This window comes from Solea solea, chromosome 5 (assembly GCF_958295425.1).
Source record: "Solea solea chromosome 5, fSolSol10.1, whole genome shotgun sequence".
In the NCBI taxonomy this organism is placed as follows: Eukaryota; Metazoa; Chordata; class Actinopteri; order Pleuronectiformes; family Soleidae; genus Solea; species Solea solea.
The window spans coordinates 24,759,733-24,781,770 of NC_081138.1; the positions used below are offsets into that span (position 1 = coordinate 24,759,733).

Genomic DNA, 22,038 nt, shown 5'->3' on the forward strand with positions numbered 1-22,038 from the left:
ACAAATAGAAACTATATACATATATATAACTTGGGAGTTTTTTGGTATCAAATATAATGTTGATTCTATACTTATATCATAAAGTGAAGGATGGGTTTTTATTACATTTTCTAGGCATGTATGACCCAAGGAAGAAAAAGGTTAGGTTTTGGTGGTGATCCAGAGTCGGTGCTTTCTTTAGTTTGCAGTCATTATTTTGTCTTCTCTACGTCTAAATAATAAATTCTTCCTTTCTATAAATGAAGCTAATTCAAAGTGACACTGAGACAAAATGGCAGACAGAGAGAGGATGTGCCAGGTCGCTTTTTTCAACGGAAAGTGTCAGAGAGCAAAGGAGGAAGCTCTGCGGTTGTTTCGGAGGAAGACACTCCACTTTACGATACTGCAACTTCCAATACACACTGTGAACGGGGTATCGATCCGTCTTACTTCACTCGTTTAGATTAGCTTTAGTAATTGGATCTGTGTAGGCTGCTACAGCACCCTCTGAAAGTGTGTTAAGCATACAGTAGACGGGGGATTTCTTCACATCTTCACATCTGCACATGCGTGCGTGTGTGTGTGTCTGACTGTGTGTAACAAGGCAGAGCTGTGATGTGCCTTAGGGAATGGATCTCTTTGTAGTGGGCAGGGAAGTGGAGGAATGTCAGGAATCTCCCCAGAGGATGCAGGGTCTGTCCGGTCAACTCTCCCTTGCTCTTCCTCTCTCTCTCCCTCTCTCTCTCGTGTTTACGGGTAGATGGCTAAGCATGGCGCATGTACTGTATGTGCGGCTACACACACACACATGCACTAAACAAACACAGCAGCTAAGACGAGCATACAGAGATTTGAAGCCGTTAAAAGTTCACTAACAGCAAAGAAAATAAAGCTTCTCCCAGAGGCCTGGCTGGCGCTGAGAGTTGGTGGTCAGACGAGGTTGAGGGCTCTTATCACGTTACCATCCATACTTGATAGTGACACAGAATAATACCGCACATGTGTGTGTGCGTCAACAAACCCCCCCCCCCCCGCCAGGCTCGAGAGAATTCCTCACCGCAGTGCAGTTTTTCAAGAGTGAGCTTCGTTACACAAAATGTGCTGGCAGCCAATAAGAGCAGCACATGCAGTTGGTGACAGAGTCTTTACAGCTCACCAGTGAAAGCATGTGCATGAACCCCAGCAGTGACTGCTCGGCTCTGTTCAGAGTCACAGTGGCATCTGGTGGAGTGAAAAGAAAAAGCCAGAGCGAGATAAAGGCCAAGTTATGAGATATGAATCATCGCAGGGGAACATGTGTATAGGTTTGCACGTGACACATCACTTCCTGTGACGCTGCGACGGGGCTCCGGCCGGCCCTGGGGGGGGGGGGGGGGGAATGAAGACAAACGCAGAGCTGCTGGGTGTGGAGACGAGAGCGAAGCCACACATACGCTGCGCTGTGCACAAGAGCGAAGCTTTTTGTACAAACACGCCAGGCAGATGAAAAGGAAAACAAGATGTCCAGTGTAGCCAGAGAATGGAGAGGAGGCAGCGAAAAAAGGGGGATGAGTGATGCGAGGGAGATAAGTGAGTCCAGAATCCATCAGCAAACAGATGTTCAGTGCAGCACATACAGCAAACGCTGTCAGTGGAAGCACACGTTGTTTGCTCATGGAAACGCGTATAACTCATAGTCATCCATTTAAAGGCTTCGTAATCTCCTACAATTTACAACAGCTGCGAACCGCTGGAGAAAAATCAGCAGGCCTACCCTCACCTTGTCTCACTTATTTTCTTATCATTTTTTTTTTCCTTCTTCTTCTCTCTTCTCACAGAGGAGAGGAAACACAAAGTGTGTGTGGGGGGGGGGGATGTGAGGCTCGGGGTTGGAGGATGAGGTAGGCCGTGACCTGGTTGGCTGTTTGGGAAGACTGATGTGTTTTTAAAAAGGGGGTCAGGGTCAAGGGGGCATCTAGGGTTACAGATGAATTCAAATCTGACCTCAGACCAGAGGAGGTTGAGCATGAACAGTTGCCTGCTGTGCAGCACAGACAGAAAGTGGACCCACATACACGCACACTTTCAAATGATTTTTTTTTTATCCTGGAAAGCAGAGTACTGCAGGTGTAGAGTGCAGAGAAATCAGTGAGTTGTAACAGTGGTGCGTAAAGTGGAACACTTTGCCTCCATCTGCAGCGGCTTAGAGGCACTTACAGGTGTTAAGTCTGGTAATGATAGTGTTGTTTTCAGGCCAGTGCGCAGCGGTTCACCTTTGCTTCGCTCTCACGGTGAACATCTGACAGCCAAAGAATATACTTTATCTTGAAGGTTTTTATCTTAGAGGTGGCCCAATGTGTTTTGGAGTGAAGGACACAAACACAATATCATTGAGGTGTATCCATTGTGAAGCCGGTACAGTATCAGCTTGTGTCTCAGCTGCTCTCTTGTAAGGGAACTGTGCATACTGTAAAATAACAAGACAATAAAGAGTATCTAGCAGTAGCAGGACATGGCACCGTTCACACTTTAAAATATCCAGCGAAAAGCTATTTAAGCAGAGCCAGGATACGGCTCCCTCAAAAAAGAAATACACACAGGAGTATTTGTATCCACACAGCAACCTGGTAGGAAAGAAATTCTCTCTCCATGGGGGGTACCAGGATGCAACGCTGAAAAGTGGTGCCGGTGTTGAGGGGTGGTGTGTGGAAAAGGAAAAAGAGGGGGGAGGAGGAGGAGGAGGAGGAAGAAAAACAGGTCCCACAGAGCTACCGTGCAGGCGCCAGCAAAGACAGCGAGGGTGAAAGGGAGGGGAAGAGGGGGGGAAGAGGGGGGGGAGAAAGACCCTGGTGAAACTCTCAACAGATGCGCGAAGCCCTTGTCAGCATTCCTGGTAGGTAACGCAAGGTCAGGAGCAAGCAGGAAGACAATATGAGGACTATTTGGGCTCCCTAAGCGCCAGATGTGTTTTAATAAGACGGCTGCCCTCCTAGCTAATAAGGTCAGCCTCTGGCTCCAGCCAGACGAGCAAACAAGTAGACTCTTGGCAGGAATTCAGCTCCAGCTTGGCACAGCCTCCCTCCCTGCTTCCTGCCTCGCTCGCTCTCTCTCACACGAGCTTAGAGAGATTGAGGGAGGCCGACTCTCTCTCTCGCTGTGTGTGTGTGTGCATGACTCACCCCTTCTCAAACACCCGCCTTTTATTAGACACTTCCCTTTTTCTGCAAAGGAAGAGGGAGAAGTACTGCTCAAAAACCAGGACCTTTGAGAACATCTGTGCTTGGATTGTGTGCACACACACACACACACACACGCACACACACATACACACACAGGATTGTGCAGCTATTCTTCACAGGACACAGCACTGACTTCCATTTATTTGGACGGCCTGAACAAAGAATTATCCCTAAACTTAACCGTAACCACAATTCAAATCTTAGCCTTAAACTTTACCAGTTCCTCAGAAATGACATGCTGCCTCATTAGAACCAGGTTTTGGTCTCCACAAGGACAAGGTCAGTGTTTATGCCAGGGCTATTCTTGTGAGGACACTGCATTGACGTTGATTCATTTCAACAGCCTGACCAAGGCCTTATATCTAACATATATCTAACCACAGCTGATATCTTCATCCCAACTTCAACCAGAGCCTCAGACATGAGGTTCTGCCTCATTAGGACCAGGTTTTGGTCCCCTTGAGGACTATATGCCCTAAGAAAGTCAGTGTTTATAACAGAAAGGTTATAAAGAGGCAACAAGACCAAGTATACAAACACCCATACATTCTAATCCTCCTATTTAAGAAAAAAATTAAGAAGGATAACAAAGCAAGATAAAGAGAGAAGGAGGTCCCACGTACACAAGCCCCAGCCACATGTTCGAGGGGTACAAAAATAAAATAATGGAAGTCTAAACAATGTCTGACCTTTAAACCTGTTTGAATTACCCGTGTTGAGATGTAAACCATACAAAAGTTAACAGAAACCAGCACACCTCACAAAAACGATGCTTTCTGTATGCAGCAGAGCCCAGGTGCCACATGGGAGCAGAGATGTGATTAAGTGGACGTCACAAACAAAGTGCAGGGTAATTTGACTTTTCTAAACAGAGACACACAAACAAACACACACACACACACACACACACACACACATCAGTAGTTTACCTCACTCTGCTCAGATTGATAAGATTTTTGCTCCAAACACAAAATCTCACACACACAAAATCGCCGTCTTCCTGGATGTGATCCTCTGGGGGAAAAGTTGACGTCACCCTCGGCTTCACACGAAAATGAGCCCATGGAAGACAGAACGTCTCCTAACGATGCTAACTGAAGTCGTCAAATATTTACCTAAGGCTTGAGCCATGCGATACCACACACACACACACACACACAGGACTCGCTCCTATTCATACACACTGGTTTTACACACATGAAATGCCCAAATGTTTCTAATTCCTTTTAAAAACATTTTGTTCAGTTGGGAACACTTAAACTGTTTATTGCAACAAAAGGAAAAGCAGTGAGACTTGGCGATAACGGCCGCGCATGCTCAGCCAAACAGAGAGCACAAGGCAAGGTCAAGAAAGGTCAAGCAAGACACCAATTACGATTTCAAACCAGAAGGGGTTTCAGAAGGGGTGGTGGTGGTGGTGGCAAAGTTTTGCCAGTGGCAACAGTGTGCGGCAGCACTGGCGTAGCAAGAGTGTGAGAGTTGCTCTAAGACGGCAAATGTCATAAAATAAATGGTCAAATATGTACTTTTGATTTTCTTGATAAAACCAGTGGAAGCTCAGCTTCAATTCTTCTCTCCGATACCGCACAGAATTGGGGTTTTCTTCGCTGCAGTGAGCGAGACAGTAATTGGATGAACGCGACAATATCTGGGCTGATACATGATGATTGGAGGAACCGTCTGAGACGCTGAACCACTTTTTGATTGACAGCGTTGAAGAAATGTCTCCATGTTACCGGAGCCTTTTCTGTCTCAGTCCCATACAGAGTTAGGCTTCATTTAATAAAAGATATTTATTTATTTATTTTCAATCCAATCACACTAACATCTGGGAAACAATTTGAGAATTGAGAGGTGGTGGTGTGGTTGTAATCCCCAATTATCAAAACTGACCTAACCCTTTGCAACAACTTCCTCCTGAAAGGTATAGGAGCTGGTGATCTCGAAAAAAAATTCAATCTCTCCTCTTTTGCAGGAAGCCGTCATTTCAGATCAGCTACGACCTTCCTTCACCCCCTGTCACCATCAGCCCGGTTATCAGCGCCCGGCGTCAAACTCAGCAGAGTCCTCGTCATCTTCTAGATCCTCAGCATCTCTACATTCAATCAAATGTTGCCCATGTCAAGATCCTGAGGCAGTTTCCAGTCGAGGCACAGTCCTACCATCCTCTAATCAAAGCATCAAAAGAATAGAATAGAATGGAATGTTCTGTAGGAAGATAGAGGTACTTTATGGATCCCAAACCATGTAGTGCTAAAAGAAATAAGCAAAATATGATCAGGATAGATACAAATTTAAGCAAATAAAGTAAGCGAATGACCAAAAATATGTGTTTTTAATGTTTTGTTGCTCATTTTTGTCCCTACAATACTTTATTAATGAATTTACTTTAATTGTATCACACTCTATCCCTTTGACTTTATACTATTTCTATGTTCTATATACAACAAAACACCAAAGCAAATCCCTCATAAGCTTCATCTTGGCAATAAACCTGATGCTTGTAATATTAAGGTGGAGACGTTTCCTGCCTTCCTGCAGACAAACAGTAAATGTAAAATTATTTCATTATATTATAAAAAAATATTTTCCTCTTTAGCCCAAACCTGGAGAAGGGAAAATAAGGTTATCACAAACAAAATGTTGTAATAGTATGATATCATGAGTTAGACTCTGATTGCCATGCCTACACTCATTGTTTGTTCATTTGTCTGTGTTTGTTGAACATAAGGTTACACTGAAGAACATCATCCATCACCGGGCAATAGAAAAGGTTTCAGTTACAGAGGTTAGACCTTCCCGTTTTAACGCCAGGAGACGAGGAACATTTGGCCAGGCGTAACTTGAGATGACCTCGTCACAGCAAGGTACAGGTCAGAGGGTCAACAGCCCTTATCATTCAGCGACAGGCCATGTTTCTGCTCCATGCTGACCCCCACCTATACTCCACGACTCTCATACGCACACGCACCAAAAACAAAACGTGTCCGTGTTCCCACGGCTGCAGCAGGTCCACGGGTTGATGTATAGCAGCTTGTAAAGCAGAGCTGTCAGTCAGGTTTAACGGCCTACCATGGAGCTCCAACAGAACCACAGCCGTGCAGGCACAGGCCACCGACTGGCTCCGCAACACTCCATAAAAGCAGCTCGGACTCAGAGCACACTGACTCAGCCAAATGGAGGAAAACAACAGAGAGAGGCGGCTTTGATCAGCGCTGACAGACACTCAAGATGCTCGAGCACCCAAAACACTCGCATGTGTGCACGGAACACATGAAAGCCTTCGCATACGATCACCAGCTCATACAAAACAATGAACAACTCTGACACCTGTGGAGCTGTGCAGAGTGGGAGCCCATCCAAAGCCTGCTGTCTGTCCAACACTGCGGACACATGTTCCACATTGAGTGCTAGTCAAACACGCGTCTGATCACTGCTCAGCCCGCGTCAGTCTGTCTGGGGCTCTGGTTTGCAGAAGCCTCCAGACTCGCTGCTCTCCTCGGACAAACCGACAGGTGGAAACACACCCCATCTGGCGCAGTCCAAAGACATAATAATATTATCCTTTACAAAAGGACAGAGAAAATAAACCTGCTTATTTATGAATGCTGAATTCTGAAAGGACCCACAATCCACACTGTGTTCTTCAATGAATTGTGGACTGGATTTGAGCCTCGGTGGACTGGAGATCAAAGATGGCACATGGTTTTATTTATTTTGGTTAAAAAAAGAACATGAAGTACCTGACTGGTATTACTGTTACCAATTAAATGTTGTTTTTTTTTGTACAATCAGGGTTCGATCTCCTCATCCTCATCCTCTGGGGGAAATCTGTACAAATACCAGTCAGTTAAAGCAAGAGAGAGGGTGATCTAATTTGCTATTTTACGAAGCTTAAAAAAAAAAGGAAAAGGGTTGGATAATAATTGCAGTAAATCACAAGTTAGTGTGGGCATCTGTGCTCCTCTGGTGGGAGAATTTAGCTGTAGTATTTCTAGTAACAGATGCAATTTGAATTTATTATTTAATAATTATATACGCCATAGAAAGCATATAGAAGGTAATATAGGAGACAAGAATACTTGTGGAAATAATTCTGGCAGAGCACATTCGTGTCAACCGAGTATAACCTTGTCATATAAATATTCATAGGCTGCTAAGCTGCCTGACCTGTGACCCGCTCACTTCCTTTCCTCCAAGGAAACCGAGGGGCAAAGCTGCACGCAGATACGAAACCCTTATAAAGAATTCTCTCTTGTTGTCCTTTTTCCGCCTTTTGTCTTTTCTGTCTAATGTGTAGGTTTCAGCGGGGGTTAAAAAAAAAAGAAAGAGCACAAGTAGAGTCGTACAGACAGAAAGTACACAGTATTAATAATAATGTGTATGATTAAAAAGCTATATTTCCTGACATCTACCTGCTACTGATGATGGGGGGGACATCTGTCTTTTTCTGGAGTGACTCTCGTATGATTTAAATGTCAGATCATCTCCTGGCATTTAGAAAGACCATGACATATGGGGTTGTTGTTTTTTTGCTTTCTTTCAAACAATATGTAAAAGTAAAAAAAAAAAAAACTTTAATAAGGAGAGATGCCTTGCAGAAATAAGGTTGTTGCAAATTGTATGGTGTGTTTTCATGTTCTCTCTCAGTGATACAATGTTTTTTCTCCACAATAATAATAATAATATAGGGAATAAAATATTGATGTGCAGTATATATCTGGATCTCACACGTGCCTCTTATCCAAGTGTTGCAGGCTTATACAGCAAAGATAACACTGAGGTGGTTCTCTGGCCTGAAGCCGCAAGAGACAGGAGGCATAACTTATGTTTGCCTCAGAGGAAACAACAACAACCATCTGTGCCAAAACACAACAGCCTCTACGCAATTAGTCATATAGATAGAGTGCATACATACATACATACTCATACCGGGATGTCCAATTCCTTCCCTTGGTTAGGTATGGACTTGAAAATGAGAAAGCAGAGCAGAAAAAGTGACTGGAGAGTCACTGTGGAACTGAAGGATAGGGATACATAAACCTGGGTCACAAGCAGCACCAAACAGGCTCTTGCACCCGTGTGCATGTCAGGCATGCAGAACTGGAGGACAGCGCTGTTTAATAAACAATTCACCGAGAAAAGTAAGGAGATATTGATACTCGTCGTTTTGTCAATTCCGTGGCGTAATAAGAGCAAACCAGCAACATGTGTTGGATGACTTTAGTTTTCGCTGAGGTTTCATAATGTTGAGAGACAAAGACGGAAAAGAGGACAAAGACACAGAACTATTTCAACGTACGCACGCATCTATATACGTAAACACAAAGCCTTCTATCCCAGGTCAGTGTGTTGCAGCTTGATAGTATCCTTTAACGATGCTACATGAATAAAATATTGAGGTCTAGAAATTTCCTGGCTCAGCCTCTTCCTCTTCTCACTCTTTTCATTCTTGATTCCTGTTTATTTTTTCCTTTGTTCCTTGATTTATGCCGCGGAGAAGACAGTAAATAAGCCTCCTGTGGGCTGATGCATCTCTCCATCACGCTTGCTCTTGATTGTGCATATATTATTTGTGTTTTTTGTGCACGTGTAAACAAGCAAAATCAAATCAAACAGTCGGCCGTCAGACCACTGTATCAGCAACAGAAGCGTCTCAGAGGGATAAATCACTCTGATTGGCTGTCGTCAACTTCAAGCAGGTAATCCAGCTTCAGTAGATTAAGGAGAGAAAAAAATCATTAAGTCGGGCTCAAAAGACTCTGCACTCACTCTGAAGAGGGGGGAAAGACAAGAAACAGCTCAGCGACAGATAAGGCAATAAAAGGAGAAGGTCAGAAGTTATCACCTGGTTGACCTGAGATGATGTGACAGGTCTTGTCATCACATTTGCAAACAGAGCCCGAGAGCTTGAACCAGAGCCATGGACATCAAAACCCAACTGGACTCAATCTCATAAATCATCTGCAATGTGCGCACTGGGCGAAATGTGTGCGTGTGTGTGTGTGTGCGCTTCTGTTAGTGTCTCTGCTTCTCTCTGGTCCAGAATGAGCAGCAACTTGTCGGTCATATGGTTGTGTTCAGGAGACCCCCTCCAGAATGGACCGTCTTTAAATGCCCCCCTCCTGAGGTGTGAGATCATGTCTGCATCAAGGATGTGGCCGACAGAGGAGAAAAGCATGCAAAAACTAGCGTGCATGTGAGTGTGTGTGTGTGTGTGTTTCAATGTGTGTGTGTGTAAGCATGTGTGTGAAGCAGATGGGAGGAAAAAGAGAAATTAGAGAGGGGTAAAAGGAGAGTAGCGACAGAAAGTCTGCAAGAGCATGTGAGCATGTGTGTGTGTGTGTGAGAGAGAGCGACTGAGAGAGAGAGAGTTGGACTAAGGGGGCTGTGAGGGGTTAGGGGAAAGCAGAAGGGAGAGGAGAGGGGGAGTAGTGTGGTTAGGCATCCAGAGTTAGTGAACATTTTTCTGGCAGGGCCTTTCTATGCTCCTGGCCGCTTGCCCGGCTCTGAAGCAAACTTAAACAAACTCCTGTTGCAGCCATCTGCTGAGCCTGCGGGATAAATCACAGCACTGCTCCACTCTGTACAGCTCAGCCGCGCCACTATCAGGTTACTGTGTTAGCGGCCTCATACACACTAACACACACACACACACACACACACACACCTAGGCATGCAGGCACACATTACATTCTCCCTCTCATCCACACACACACACACACACACCAAGCTACGCGTCAGCCTGGAGCCAGGGTCTGCTATGGGGCTCACACCACCAGGAGAGGCCAGCAACATGTGGCCCCCGCTAATACCACAGGGAGAGATGAAGGGGAGGGGGGGGTTAGAAGTGAGGGGAAGAAATGGGGGAAAAAGAGGGAAAAGGGTGAGGGGGGCAGAGAAAGAAAAAGAAAGAAAGAAAGAAAGAAAGAAAGAAAGAGGACTGAGCTGATGGTGGTACTGAGGAGATGGGCAGATGACGGAGCTGGGAGAAGAAAGAGAAAGAAAGGAGAGAGGAGAAGACCTCTGACACCTCACTTGAGCCAAGTCCTATTTTTACAGCCCCCTGTAGAAGCACATAAAAACATCTAAAGCTCCTCCGCCTCGGTTGGCTTTAATAACATTTTAAGCATTTTATAATGAGGGAGGAACACCAGATTTTAAAGGTCTTGTCTTTTCTTCATTAAAGTCCACGGCAAATTGTCCTTTAATGTGATGCGAGTGTGGTCAGAATATATCCTGTCCCTGTAAACCTGTGATACAACACTGCAGCCATACCATTGGAGATCGCTTGTGACGGGTCAGACCTCCTCCAGTGACTTATTACCACTCTCACTACATCACCACGGCCTTGGGGCCGCGCTCGGCACATTAACTGCGACTGGTGTGTCGGCTCTTGACCATGTGGGAAATACCACTGACCAAGCTGGCAGCTCGTATGCTTGCACGCTGCCATCCTCGCATCCTCGGATTAGGTTAGGCATGCTCACAATAAGCCATAGGCATCACCGGAGGTGGTAAATGGCTACATGAAATCTATATTAATAAAATTTCAACCGTGCAAATGGCATTCTTGACAGGGATAACAGGCAGAATGTAACAAATAAATAATGACAGCCCTCCGGGAAGTATCTGTGGTATCTATCTGTCACACAAATGGAAAAACAGTGATGGTTTATTTGTGACTCATGGGATGGCGACGTCAATGCGGGAGACATTTGTCCATGGAAAGTATTCACAAAGTCCCAGCAACTCAACTCCTGGCTACATCGGTGCTAATACACGCATGTCCACTCACAGCTTGACCAGTGACGGTATCTCCATTGAAGTCACCTGGCTATCGTTGAGGCCTCTCTGACGGAGCCCTTCTTTGTTTGCACGGCGCTCTGGATTGCTTCCCAGCCACGGCAACTGAATCATAACCGAAAATAAAGCCTCAATTATCCTCCCTTGCGTACGTGTGCATGTACTGCTGTGGGCAGCTGCAGACACCACAGGCAAAGAGTTGTTCTCATTATACTAGATTCTAGTCGAATTGGAGTGTACTTAGTGCGGAACACAGAAGCTCTCCACGGACACATCAAATTGAAAACCTCGCAGTCGTGCTCTGATGATGAAATGTGCATAACTCTGAGCCTACTCGACAGTGTTGTGCCGAGTTGTGGATGTGGAAACTGCGACGCTAGCCTAAGGCGCTACTAAGTGACAAATATTATCCTCAACTGCTCAAATTAGGCAAAAGGGACCCACAGAGACAACGGCGGACAGCTATTCCAACAAGCATAAAATCTACGGCAGCAAGTATCTCCACCATTGTCTGAGTCAAGGATCTAATTTAAGCACGCAGCCGAGATCTCAAAATAGCACAAATGCGAGATATACAACTGCATTATTCCAGACATATCACAGTCTGTGGCTTATTGCGAGGCGTAGGCCAAACATCCCTCTCATCTCCTTCTTCCCAGCTGTCCTGGAACTGGCAGGACAAGCTGAGTATGTGACAGGCCAGGTGGCTGGGTGGCATTTTGGGGGGGAGGGGGGTGGGGACGGGTCAGGGCCAGGACTTAGGAGGAGGCAATAATACCAAGGAGGGAATGTCTTCTTCAGCCAAAATAAGCTCCCAGGAGATCACCAGTAATGCTAATTATTATCTCTGCTCTGGTTGGCTGGCTGGTTGTCTATGTGCAGAGGCAATGGAGTATATATATATATATATATATATATATATATATATATATAGAGATATATATAGTCCACTACAGGGGCTATAGTGAGAGAGAGAGAGAGTCTTCCCTCTTTTCAGTCCAGTTAAAATGTGCTTTATAAATACATTGGATTGCAAGGCATAAATGTTTTCGTCCTTCTTCCTGTTTAATTGCGTGTGTTGTCCTTGCCTTTGTGTTTTTTTTGCAGCATGTAGTTGAAGAACCAATAAGAGAGCTCTCACTCTCTGTGATTTATCAAAGTCTAACTTGACAAATCAGAGGGTGCAAAGGCTGCAGACCTCCAAGAAGCTGCGGAGGTGTCGCTCTCCCCCTCAGATCAATTCATTTACATTACGCTGAAAGGTTATGATGGAATTATTGATCAACAACGCCCAGAATAAGTCAGCGAAAGTCAGTCAACGAGTATAATCCCGTCATCTGAGAGCACAGGTTAACACATTAAATCTCTGGCAAGGAAATAGCTCCACTATTAGCTCCCGTGCTGCCACACACTCCAGCTGTATCCAGGTGCAAGACCGCAACCCCCCCCCCCCCCCCCACACACACACATACACACACACAGGGTGCAAACACCTGCCAGCACTCCCGACCACCTGGCAGACACACATGTGCACAAAAACGCACACACACTTGCAGCTGTTCTCCGCATAAATGAGGATCAAGATTACACTCGCTGCATGTATGTAAGTGTAGTGCATGTATGTGAATGTATGCGTTTACATGTGGCTGTGGGTGGATTGTGGCCAGAGGGTAACTGTCAGAGAGAGGGCAAAGCTATAGTTACATTATAATCTATAATTACCTCAGTCAGTCTGAGTTTACTACTGTGAAACCCAGACTTCGGGGCAATATAGCGTCATTCTCACACACTGGCATGTTGCCACGAAATGCCAGCCCCCCCCCCCCCCCCAGTAGAACACAGCAGATGTAGAGTCCTGAAAATGTCTGACACTTCTCAGAAAGTAAGCATATGGATTTAAGATATTGTCTTTAAGTACAGACGCACACTTTTCATACATGACAGACGATGCAAGGCAGTCTCCCCACGTCTGGAACACTCCATCCATCCAGACACACTTTATTGAATTTATTGTCCGACTATTTCTTCTTCTTTTTTTTTCTTCGCTTGTTTTGCAACAGAAGCAGTTGTTGCCCTTGCTCACACTGAAATTCAGCCGACTCAAACCGACTTGGTTCTCACCAGGAGCATTACAAGTTTCACATCACGCTTTGGCTCATTGGACACACATAGTTTGATGCCAAAACCGTTTCAATGATTTGGAGGTGCATTGCTCCCTCTATTGCATTTTCACCGTGTCCTTTCTCCCATGGCGTTGTTCTTTCATTTGCTTCCATCAAACCTCGAAAGTCTCGACATCTTTAACTATCCGCAGCATCAAAATTGAGAGGAAAAATCCAGTCAGCACAAATGCCTCCCTCGCAAGTCCTACAGGCATCATAATGGATCGTTTCACCAAACGGTGCCAAAAGTAAACCTTTTAATACAGAGTTCACGTGGGAAAAAAAATTGCGATAAAAGCTCCATTCGCTGGTTTGGTTTCTCCTCAGGTTAGTGCCTGTAGAAGATGAGCTGAGAGGTTGCTGAGGTTAGCACGCTCACCACTTGTGCCACAATACCACTCTATCCTGTTGGACTGTAATGGATCAGGGTTAGGGGTTAGGACGGTGGAAACATGTGTGTTATATGTTTGAAATCACTTCAGTGAGATGTCTGCTGGACCAAACTGAAACTGATGTGGAGCACAACACCAAAGCAAGGAGGGCAACGTTTATGCCTTTTCCATATGTCAGCTAGGACTGGCTCCAGATCGGGATAAAGCTGAATGAATGAATGAATGAATGAATGATTGGATTCCGTCTCAGGGTCCTACACTGATTTCTCTTGACACAGAGCTATTGTTTCATGCTGTATGCACTGTGGGCAAGCGCAATTACCAGGGTTGGGTATTGCTTGTTACAATACGGTTGTTTAATTGATCATTTTTAAAATAGTACCGTGCTTAAATGGTGTCTTTTTTAAAAAAAATACTGAATTATATATTGCTATTGCACATTTTGCATTAGAACAAAGTGAACTGAATTCACAAACTGAGCTCACATTCTGTCTCCTGCCACCACTTTTCACACGTAGCTCACTTCCATCCATCAGCACACGAGCGCTCGCTGCGGCACTTCACAGAAGCGTAAGGAAAAAGGAGCTGCTGTTACACAGACAGTCGCTCCAACACGGTCTGCTGACTCATTTAATTGTTGATGCTTGTCGGTTTACGTCATTGTGCATCTTTTTCATGCTGTGAAGCTAAACTTTTTGACAGGGTGGGTCATCTTGCTTTCTGTCCATCTCTGTGGATGGATAGAAAGCCTTGGCCGAGGGTGTCATGGCGTCCCTCAAACATGACGCATTTCAGAGACATAAAAGGGAAAAAAAACAAAGACTCAGACATTGGAGCAGGTCGTCCTTCTCATCGACTCCGTTCCAGATCTGATCTCTCCATCCAGACATCGCCAAGAATGGAAGACTGAAGGGTGTTAGTGGGAAGAGGGCGATTAAAGCTTTGAGTGCCTAATCAAAACCCACCTCCAACAGCTTTGAACATAAGCCCTTCATATACCAGAGGATTCACGGTGAAACGCGAAGGCAGCGCGTCCAACTCCGCGACTGAGCGGAGAGAGGGAGCGTGCAGGAAACATGCAAAATATGAATGGTTTTAACTGAGCAAACTCGTCCGCTCAGGCATGCACAGGGACAGCGGACAACATATGCTATGACCGCACCACCTCACATGACTCAAATTAACACATTTTTTTAATAGAATTCAATTTCTGGCTCTGGTGAAATTGCTCCTCCTGTGATGAATTGACAAGAATGGAACTTTACCGTATGTTTAGCCATGGATGTGATTTAAATCCCATTAACCCCTCACCTTCTCTGAGCCCCCTCCACTCTTCTTCTCCTCCCAATAATTCCGTGAGGATCATTTCTTTGTCCCCGTTTTCAACTTTGCATCCATATTTCAAAGTGTAATTTTGCCCCCCCCCCCGTCCCCACCCCCCGCTCCATCTTTCACTACATTATAAATCTTACTCGGCGACACTGTCACGTTGCCAGCATGTTTTTCCTGTGACTGCAAATACCTCTTTCACAGGATATGGACCATGAAGTGAGAACACAGTCCATCTTTTACACCAATCACACACACACACACACCAGCACAACCACGGCAACCACACAAACCCTCCCATACACACACAGACACACTGCACTCATGCAGCTCTGCTCTTCTAATGGCCCAACAATAATAACCGTGCTAAAAAAAGAATAATTCACACACGTGAGTTCGTATTATGGTATGTAATGAAGCGATATCTTTGTAATTCTGAACTGATGGTTGTTTATTGACAGTTTTAGACCTGTTATGTCTTTGTACGTGCAGAAAACTCTCTGAAGGAGACAGTGGGATTATTTTAATCAATAATCATTTTAAACTTGAGTTCTGATCCTTAAAACAACAGCGGTTAAGAGATAGCTCTTTGTTAAGTGGCTAAAATCTTTATTAGCCACTTAACAAAGAGCTCACTTAGAGTTTAAGTCTTCCATATCATAAGAATATGTATGCCTTGAGTTCGCTTTATCTCACGTGCCACAATCTGAATAGACACAGGAGCTGCTGGTCTTCTGCCAGTGAGGCGGTAAGTTTTCGGTCACTTCGGCAAATCTGAACACGACTCAAACTTTAAGTCACATTTGCATTTACTGCTGATTTTCTCCTTCGCCTGGTGCGAGAGAGAGAGAGAGAGAGAGAGAGTATCAGCATTGGTATCTGATCCAACACATAACAGATATCATGTGTTTATCTTAGGGCCCTAATCATTTGAGTTTTCATCTATCTCTCCATCATGTTTCCATGGCTCTGTGCCTGGCAACAGCCAATGGCCCGTGATTATGATGTATACAATATGTCAAGAAGACCTTGGGGGAATTTATTCAAAGTTAGTACAAAAATTCAGTCGGACTGGATGAACGGTCAAAGCCACTGTAATACAAAACATGCGTTTGATCTAGTGTCTCAGGAATATCTTGATGTCTTCATATTTGGCACGAACATTTGAACTCGAGAGATTCACTGATTAGATTGTGATGGTCTGGAGTGGCCTCATGTGGAAATTAAAAAATCTGGTAGGACATTTTATCACATCTGGCACAAACGTTCATTTTGGCTCAAAGGTAAATTTCAGTGGTCAAAGGTCACTCACACACAAATCACAAAACCTTATGAACACTACGACATACATACATATATGTATGTATGTATATGTATATGTATATCTATATATGTATATATATATGTATATATGTATATATATATATATATATATATATATATATATACATATATACATATATGATAATAATGATGTCATTCTGCAATCTTACCCCAAATTTGCCAAGCTAAAAACGTACAAAATTCCTTCCTAACACGTTTCTAGTGTTCTGCCGTAAAGGGGACATCTGTTTTCTCGAGAGTGCAAGTGAAGGATATGCTGACCAGTAGACCCTCCCCAGAAGGCGGCTGGTAGAACTCACACACCTGTCAAAGGTCACGTCCAACATAATAATTACACACAGCAACAGCCGACAGCAGCAGATCGCGTGTGTGTGCGTCTGCGTGTCACTTAACAGCGACCACAGTGTCCTGTGTCAGATCTCATTTCATAGACTTATATCTCACTAAGCAGGTGGAAAAAAAAAATGCATCATAGCACGACGCGACCTTTTCACACTTCACAGGATGAGCGCTCATACATGAATAATCATGTTTACACCATAGCGAACGAGGAGTATTCATGGTATGACATGTCTCTGTCTTGTCTCGGTCTCGGTTATGTCTTTGAATTTGAATGTGAAATATGAAGTCGTTTCTGGAACTGACTCTGCTCCAAACTTTCTTGATATTGAGGATTTGAGGCAACATATAGAATAGAATAGAAAAGAATAGAATGCCTGTTTGGGAGCATGGGGTAATCTTTGCCACTGTACACTCAACTCAACCAGGCACACACAGCACTAAGGGAAACCAGATGGGCACTCCCTCCTGACAGCCCCAAACCCCAGTGATGACAGACGCTCTCCAGCATATAAGATGACACTAGAGGACAGAGCACCTGTTGCCCTGCAGCTCTTTCACTCCCCCTCCCTCCCTCCCTCCCTCACCTCCCCACAGAAACACTGGCACTCTCGCAGCCATGAGGTCACCGGGCTCACTTAAGCCAAAAGTGGCTGTGCCACCTGCAACGCTCGCCGTCCAAAATGATCACCTGAAACCCTGCCTGCCCTGGCTGACACCACTCACTCTCATTCCAGCCACTCTGCTATGGAGCTGGTTCTATATCAGGAGTAGCCTCTTACATATGATTGCTATGAGCTCATCTGAGACCATCTTGGACACGAACACCGAGACAGATAATAAAGAGAGTCGGATAAGCCCGAGCCGTGCAGAGCTGCTCCCGGAGCCAACTGGCCGTCTAAATGGTACTCAGCCTTTCATCAACACATCGTCCTTCATTTGCTCTGCATTAAAACCTCCATGTGGCACCAAAAGAAGAAAATAAACTACATTTCTCTGCTATGGATCATTTGGAAAAAGCAGAGAAATGTGGATTTAATGAGTGTGTTGTTGAGGGGGGAGGTGAAAAAGAAAAGGTACTAATGACAAATGCCATTGATCATGATCGATGATGTCACATGAGGCAATAACAGAGCCATGGATTAACGTCGTGCCGTTACAGACAGACATGACACACGTTACTTTCTGCAGATTCTCGTTAAAGTGTTATCTCTTCCTTTTCACACCGATATACACACATGACAATATGTCCACAGATGTTTTTTCCCACTGAACATCGGCAGGTATTTTAACATGTTTTAGCAGGAGAGCCACAGGTGTTCCTGACAACATTAATGACGGCAGCGCTCAGTTCAAGTCAGGACAGTACGACAGTGTAACGGCACGCACATCCGCAACTGTGGAACTAATCCATCATTAATATGATGACTTTCACCTGCGCTTCTCCCACTAAGACCTGTCAAAATGTCTCCCATGAAAAAGGGGCCTCGTGCAAGAGAGCAGGTAATTGCCAGGTCTGAGTATTTGCAGTATTTGAGCTAATATTTCCACATGCAAAGATGGAGGAATTCAGTGCAAGTTGTATATTTATTTTTAATTTAAAGTCACTCTGTTTATTACTCAAGTCCTGGGAACAAATAGAAATAAGACATTTGTGACAAACCAAATCCATAAATGTGTCAGTCTGCTTTGTTTACTTCTAATTTGTATTGTTTACTGAGCAATCAGACTTGATGAAAATTTATTGAAATCACCGCTCAGTATAAATGGAGACTGATCACTTTGAATAATCAGTCCAACTTCCTGCAGGCGTTTTTGAAGTTTGTTTTCTAAGGAAATATACATCTGCTTGGCGTTTCTTTTGCATGCATTTGTGTTGGTTTTTTTTTTGTCATTGTCTGTCTAAATAATGTAACTCATTAACTTACTTGGAAATACTCCTCAAGACCCTTAACGTGCTCGAACCAAAACAAACTTCAGCACTGGCTGAGGCACACTCAGTCATGCTTGCTCAAATAAACACACTGCAACACACACACACACACATATGCACCGCAGCAAACACATAGCTGCCCTTGGCCTTCGGATCGCCATACTTCTCCTGTGGTGTTTATACAAGTAAGTTTTCATGAAAATTGTTTGTCTCATCATTGTTCATCCAAGCTGTGTACGCTCCCACCCCCGAAAAAGTTTAAAAATCACCCGTCCCGGTGTGACTCAGAGGTTGTATTAGGGCAAACATTGTGGGGGTGCAGGAGGAAACAGCATGAATGTCATTCTCATGAGTAATAAGTGCACCGGGGGGTGGGGGGGGAACAATCACATCAGGCAGTTTACATTGCTCTTACCATGAGTCTCGGCCGTGGAGAGGCCGATTCCGGTTCTCTCCTCTCCTCCCCGGAGGATGCGTGTCCAAGTCTCTCCCGGTCCTGCTGCATTCTCTGTCCCACCTGCACCATGGCCTTACATTCCACACACGAGCCAATCACCAGTCTCTTTCCATCGTCCACCAGGAGTGTGCGCGTGCTGCGGGGGGCGTACAGGAACACGGGGAGCCTGGCCATGTTGACAGCGCATAGCCTACCTTGCCTGCGCTGCTCCTGCCTGCAGAAGAAGCACACAAAGGCCTCACAGCTGTACTGCCGGGCCCAGGGGGAGCTGGGCAGCTGGGGACTGGCCCCGGGTAAACCAGACGTGGAAGGAATGGAGTGATTTGGGCCCTTGCTTTCGTGCAGGGCCCACTGAGCGCGCAGGTCATGATAGCAGAGTTTGCAGGCTGACACCAGGCCTGTAGAATCCACCGGCTTGGCGCGGGGAGCAGGAGGGTGGACAGTGAGAAAGGGAAAGAAAGGCTCCCTCTCCCCACAGCGACCAGGTGGGTTGACGTGCAGCTGGTACTCCTCACCTGCAAACAACTCAGCGCCACACAAGTAACACACCGACATGGAGCTGCCGGGGCGGCAGGTCACACCTGTTTGGGAACTGCCTGGTTCGGACCCTTCGGTGGCCATGGCAGTGTGGTACCTGACCAGGAAGGAGCTGACGGAGGTGATGAGCTCCTCGGTGAGGCTGAGTCTGTATGCGCTCCAGATCTCCTCCAGGATTAAATGACACTGCGGACAGCAGTGGACGCGGCCGTTACTCAGCGCCTGGGCGTTCGGTGGGCACGGCAACATATTGATGAAGGGGAAATACATCACACCACGGGATTTGCCAGCACCGGCCTGTGCAAATGCTACTTTCATATCACCTCTACACTCCTGGCCACAGAGGAAACAGGCCTCGTGGGAAGTCTTGGGTTTAGGTATGTACTCCACTGGCTCTGGGGCCTTTCCCTCCTGGGGGGTGAGCTGCGGAGCATGGAGAGCACTGGTGGTCTGGTTGAGGGGGACGACATAGAGGCGCTGAAGGACAGGCACGTCGGCGAGCTGGAAGCTCTGCCACTGCTGCATGAGGGAAGTGTGGCAGCTTCCACATACCAGGGTTGTACCTGCCACACTGATGGGCACCGCACCGCGGGGAGGGGAGTGAAGCCACAGGAAGGGGAAGAAGGGCTCGCCTTGTGCCCTCTCCTGTTTCTGAACGCTGACTTGGAAACTGTCATCATGTCTGAGCCCAGTGCCACAGATGAAGCACACGCGTTCCTCTGGCCTGAAACTCACAGTGTCATGCTGCTGGACACCCTGTCTCACTGACAGCTCTCTGGCAGCTCTCACCTGAGTCGCTGGGCCTGTTCTGCCCTCATACATGTCTCTGTCATCATCATCATCATCACTTGTTATATTAATCTCGTCTTCATCAGAGTTGTCAGAGTTGTTTTGCTGGTGCACTGCTGTGTTACATTTAGTGGTGACAGCAGCGTTGGCGTGGTCCTCGCCCGCTCCTCGGTACAGCAGTGATGGATGTCTGGACGCAGCACAGCTGCCGTCGACAACACGCTGGATGTGACGCGGCTCCGCGTGTCTCACATTCCCCTCCTCCAGCCATCGCCTGTTGCGCATAATCACCCCGTTGTCTTGCACAGGTGTGTCAGAGAGAGGGCTGTCATAGCATCGCTGGGGGAATCTCTCCTGGCTCTTTGCCAGAGATTCTGATGATTGACAGAGGTTATTCAGAATCTTAGACCCGCGCCTGGCAGGGAAAACACTCTCTGCTTTTGGTGATCTCTGCGCCCCATAAACACCCACCGGGTAGCGGATCGCCCGCTGTGAATCCGGGCTGTTTTTAACACTGATGACATTGTTTTTCCTGCCACTATCTCTCGGCGATTTGCCAGGCGCTGCTCTCAGACACTTGTCTTTGCCCACGCCGGCTCTGTCCACCATGTCCATCTCTTGGTCTGACATGTTCTCGTTTTCAGAAAAAGAGGAGAAATCCGACTCTGCGCCCCCGCCGATGCCGATTCTCCTCTCCAGGTCATAGGATATGTTCCACTCCTGCGGGACCCGCCGGGAGTCGTACTGGTAGGGCCGTTTTAACCAGTACATGCGCTTCTCAATGGGCGTCCTGCTCCGCTCGAAGGAGTTCCACTGCTCCGACAGGAAACAGTGGCACACGGCGCACACCAGCGCATGTCCATCCGGGCTCACTTCACACGCACCCGGTGCTGGCTCCTGGTTCTGTAGGAACGGGAAAAAGGGAATCCTTTCTTTCTGGTATGCCACCTGCAACCTTATTTCCTTCCCTGGAGAAACTCCGCTGCCACATATAAAACAATGAATGAGTCCTGCTAATCCATTCCGGTCGCTCCTGGATATGTTACCGGGCAGAGGGCTGTCCTCACAGGGCATAGCTGCAGCCATGAGACGGTGTTTCCGAGATAAGGTTGCCAGGTCCTTGTCACGGGGGGAGTGCATTGTTTTGTTTTGTTTTAAAAAAACAAAAAACAGCCAAGACTAGGCTACATGACACGGCGTCAACAGTGAAGCCATGCTCCCGGTCCGCATCTATCTGCAGCTCAGGAAACCATCCAGTCAACTTTAGTCCAAGTTACTCACTGAATGATAAGATAGGCGAGAGTCCATTGGAACGGCAGCGTGCGGTGAAGGTAGCGCGCCGTTAACTTGTTATCTGTCGAGGAAGGAAGGAAGGAAGGAAGGACGGACGGACGGAGAGTTGGTCAAAAACATCCGCATAACAGCGCGTACATCCGCGTCACTTCAAGTCTGTGGTCCGCGTGTTTGCGCTGGAAATCCATTTGACAGAAGAAGTTGGGATTCACGGGTCCGTCCCCTTCCCTGCCTGCGCGCTGCAAAAGTTTGGCTGCTCGCTCTCTCCCACTGTACACAGCGCCATCCCCAAACCGTGGGACGCGCTTCGACACCCCCAAAAGGAAACCCCCGCCAGCCCCAGCCCCCCCCCTCACACACACACACACACACACACACACACACACTAATAATTTTCCACAGATTATGAGCGCGTACTCCCACAGTAGCTGCTCCAGTGTCACAGTACACGCACAGGATA

General features: G+C 46.2%; 1 protein-coding gene across 2 annotated transcripts in view; it reads right to left on the bottom strand.

Moving 5' to 3' along the window:
- gse1b (Gse1 coiled-coil protein b) overlaps positions 1-21,828 on the bottom strand; it is a 162,578-nt gene extending 140,750 nt beyond the window's left edge. Inside the window, exon 1 of one of the 2 annotated variants that reach the window (XM_058628567.1) lies at positions 18,918-21,828. In XM_058628567.1, the coding sequence (XP_058484550.1) occupies positions 18,918-21,425 (2,508 nt within the window). In that variant the 5' untranslated portion in view covers positions 21,426-21,828. The remainder of the gene's footprint in view (positions 1-18,917) is intronic. The other variant, XM_058628566.1, reaches the window with a different exon arrangement.
- Positions 21,829-22,038: the final 210 nt, after the last annotated feature.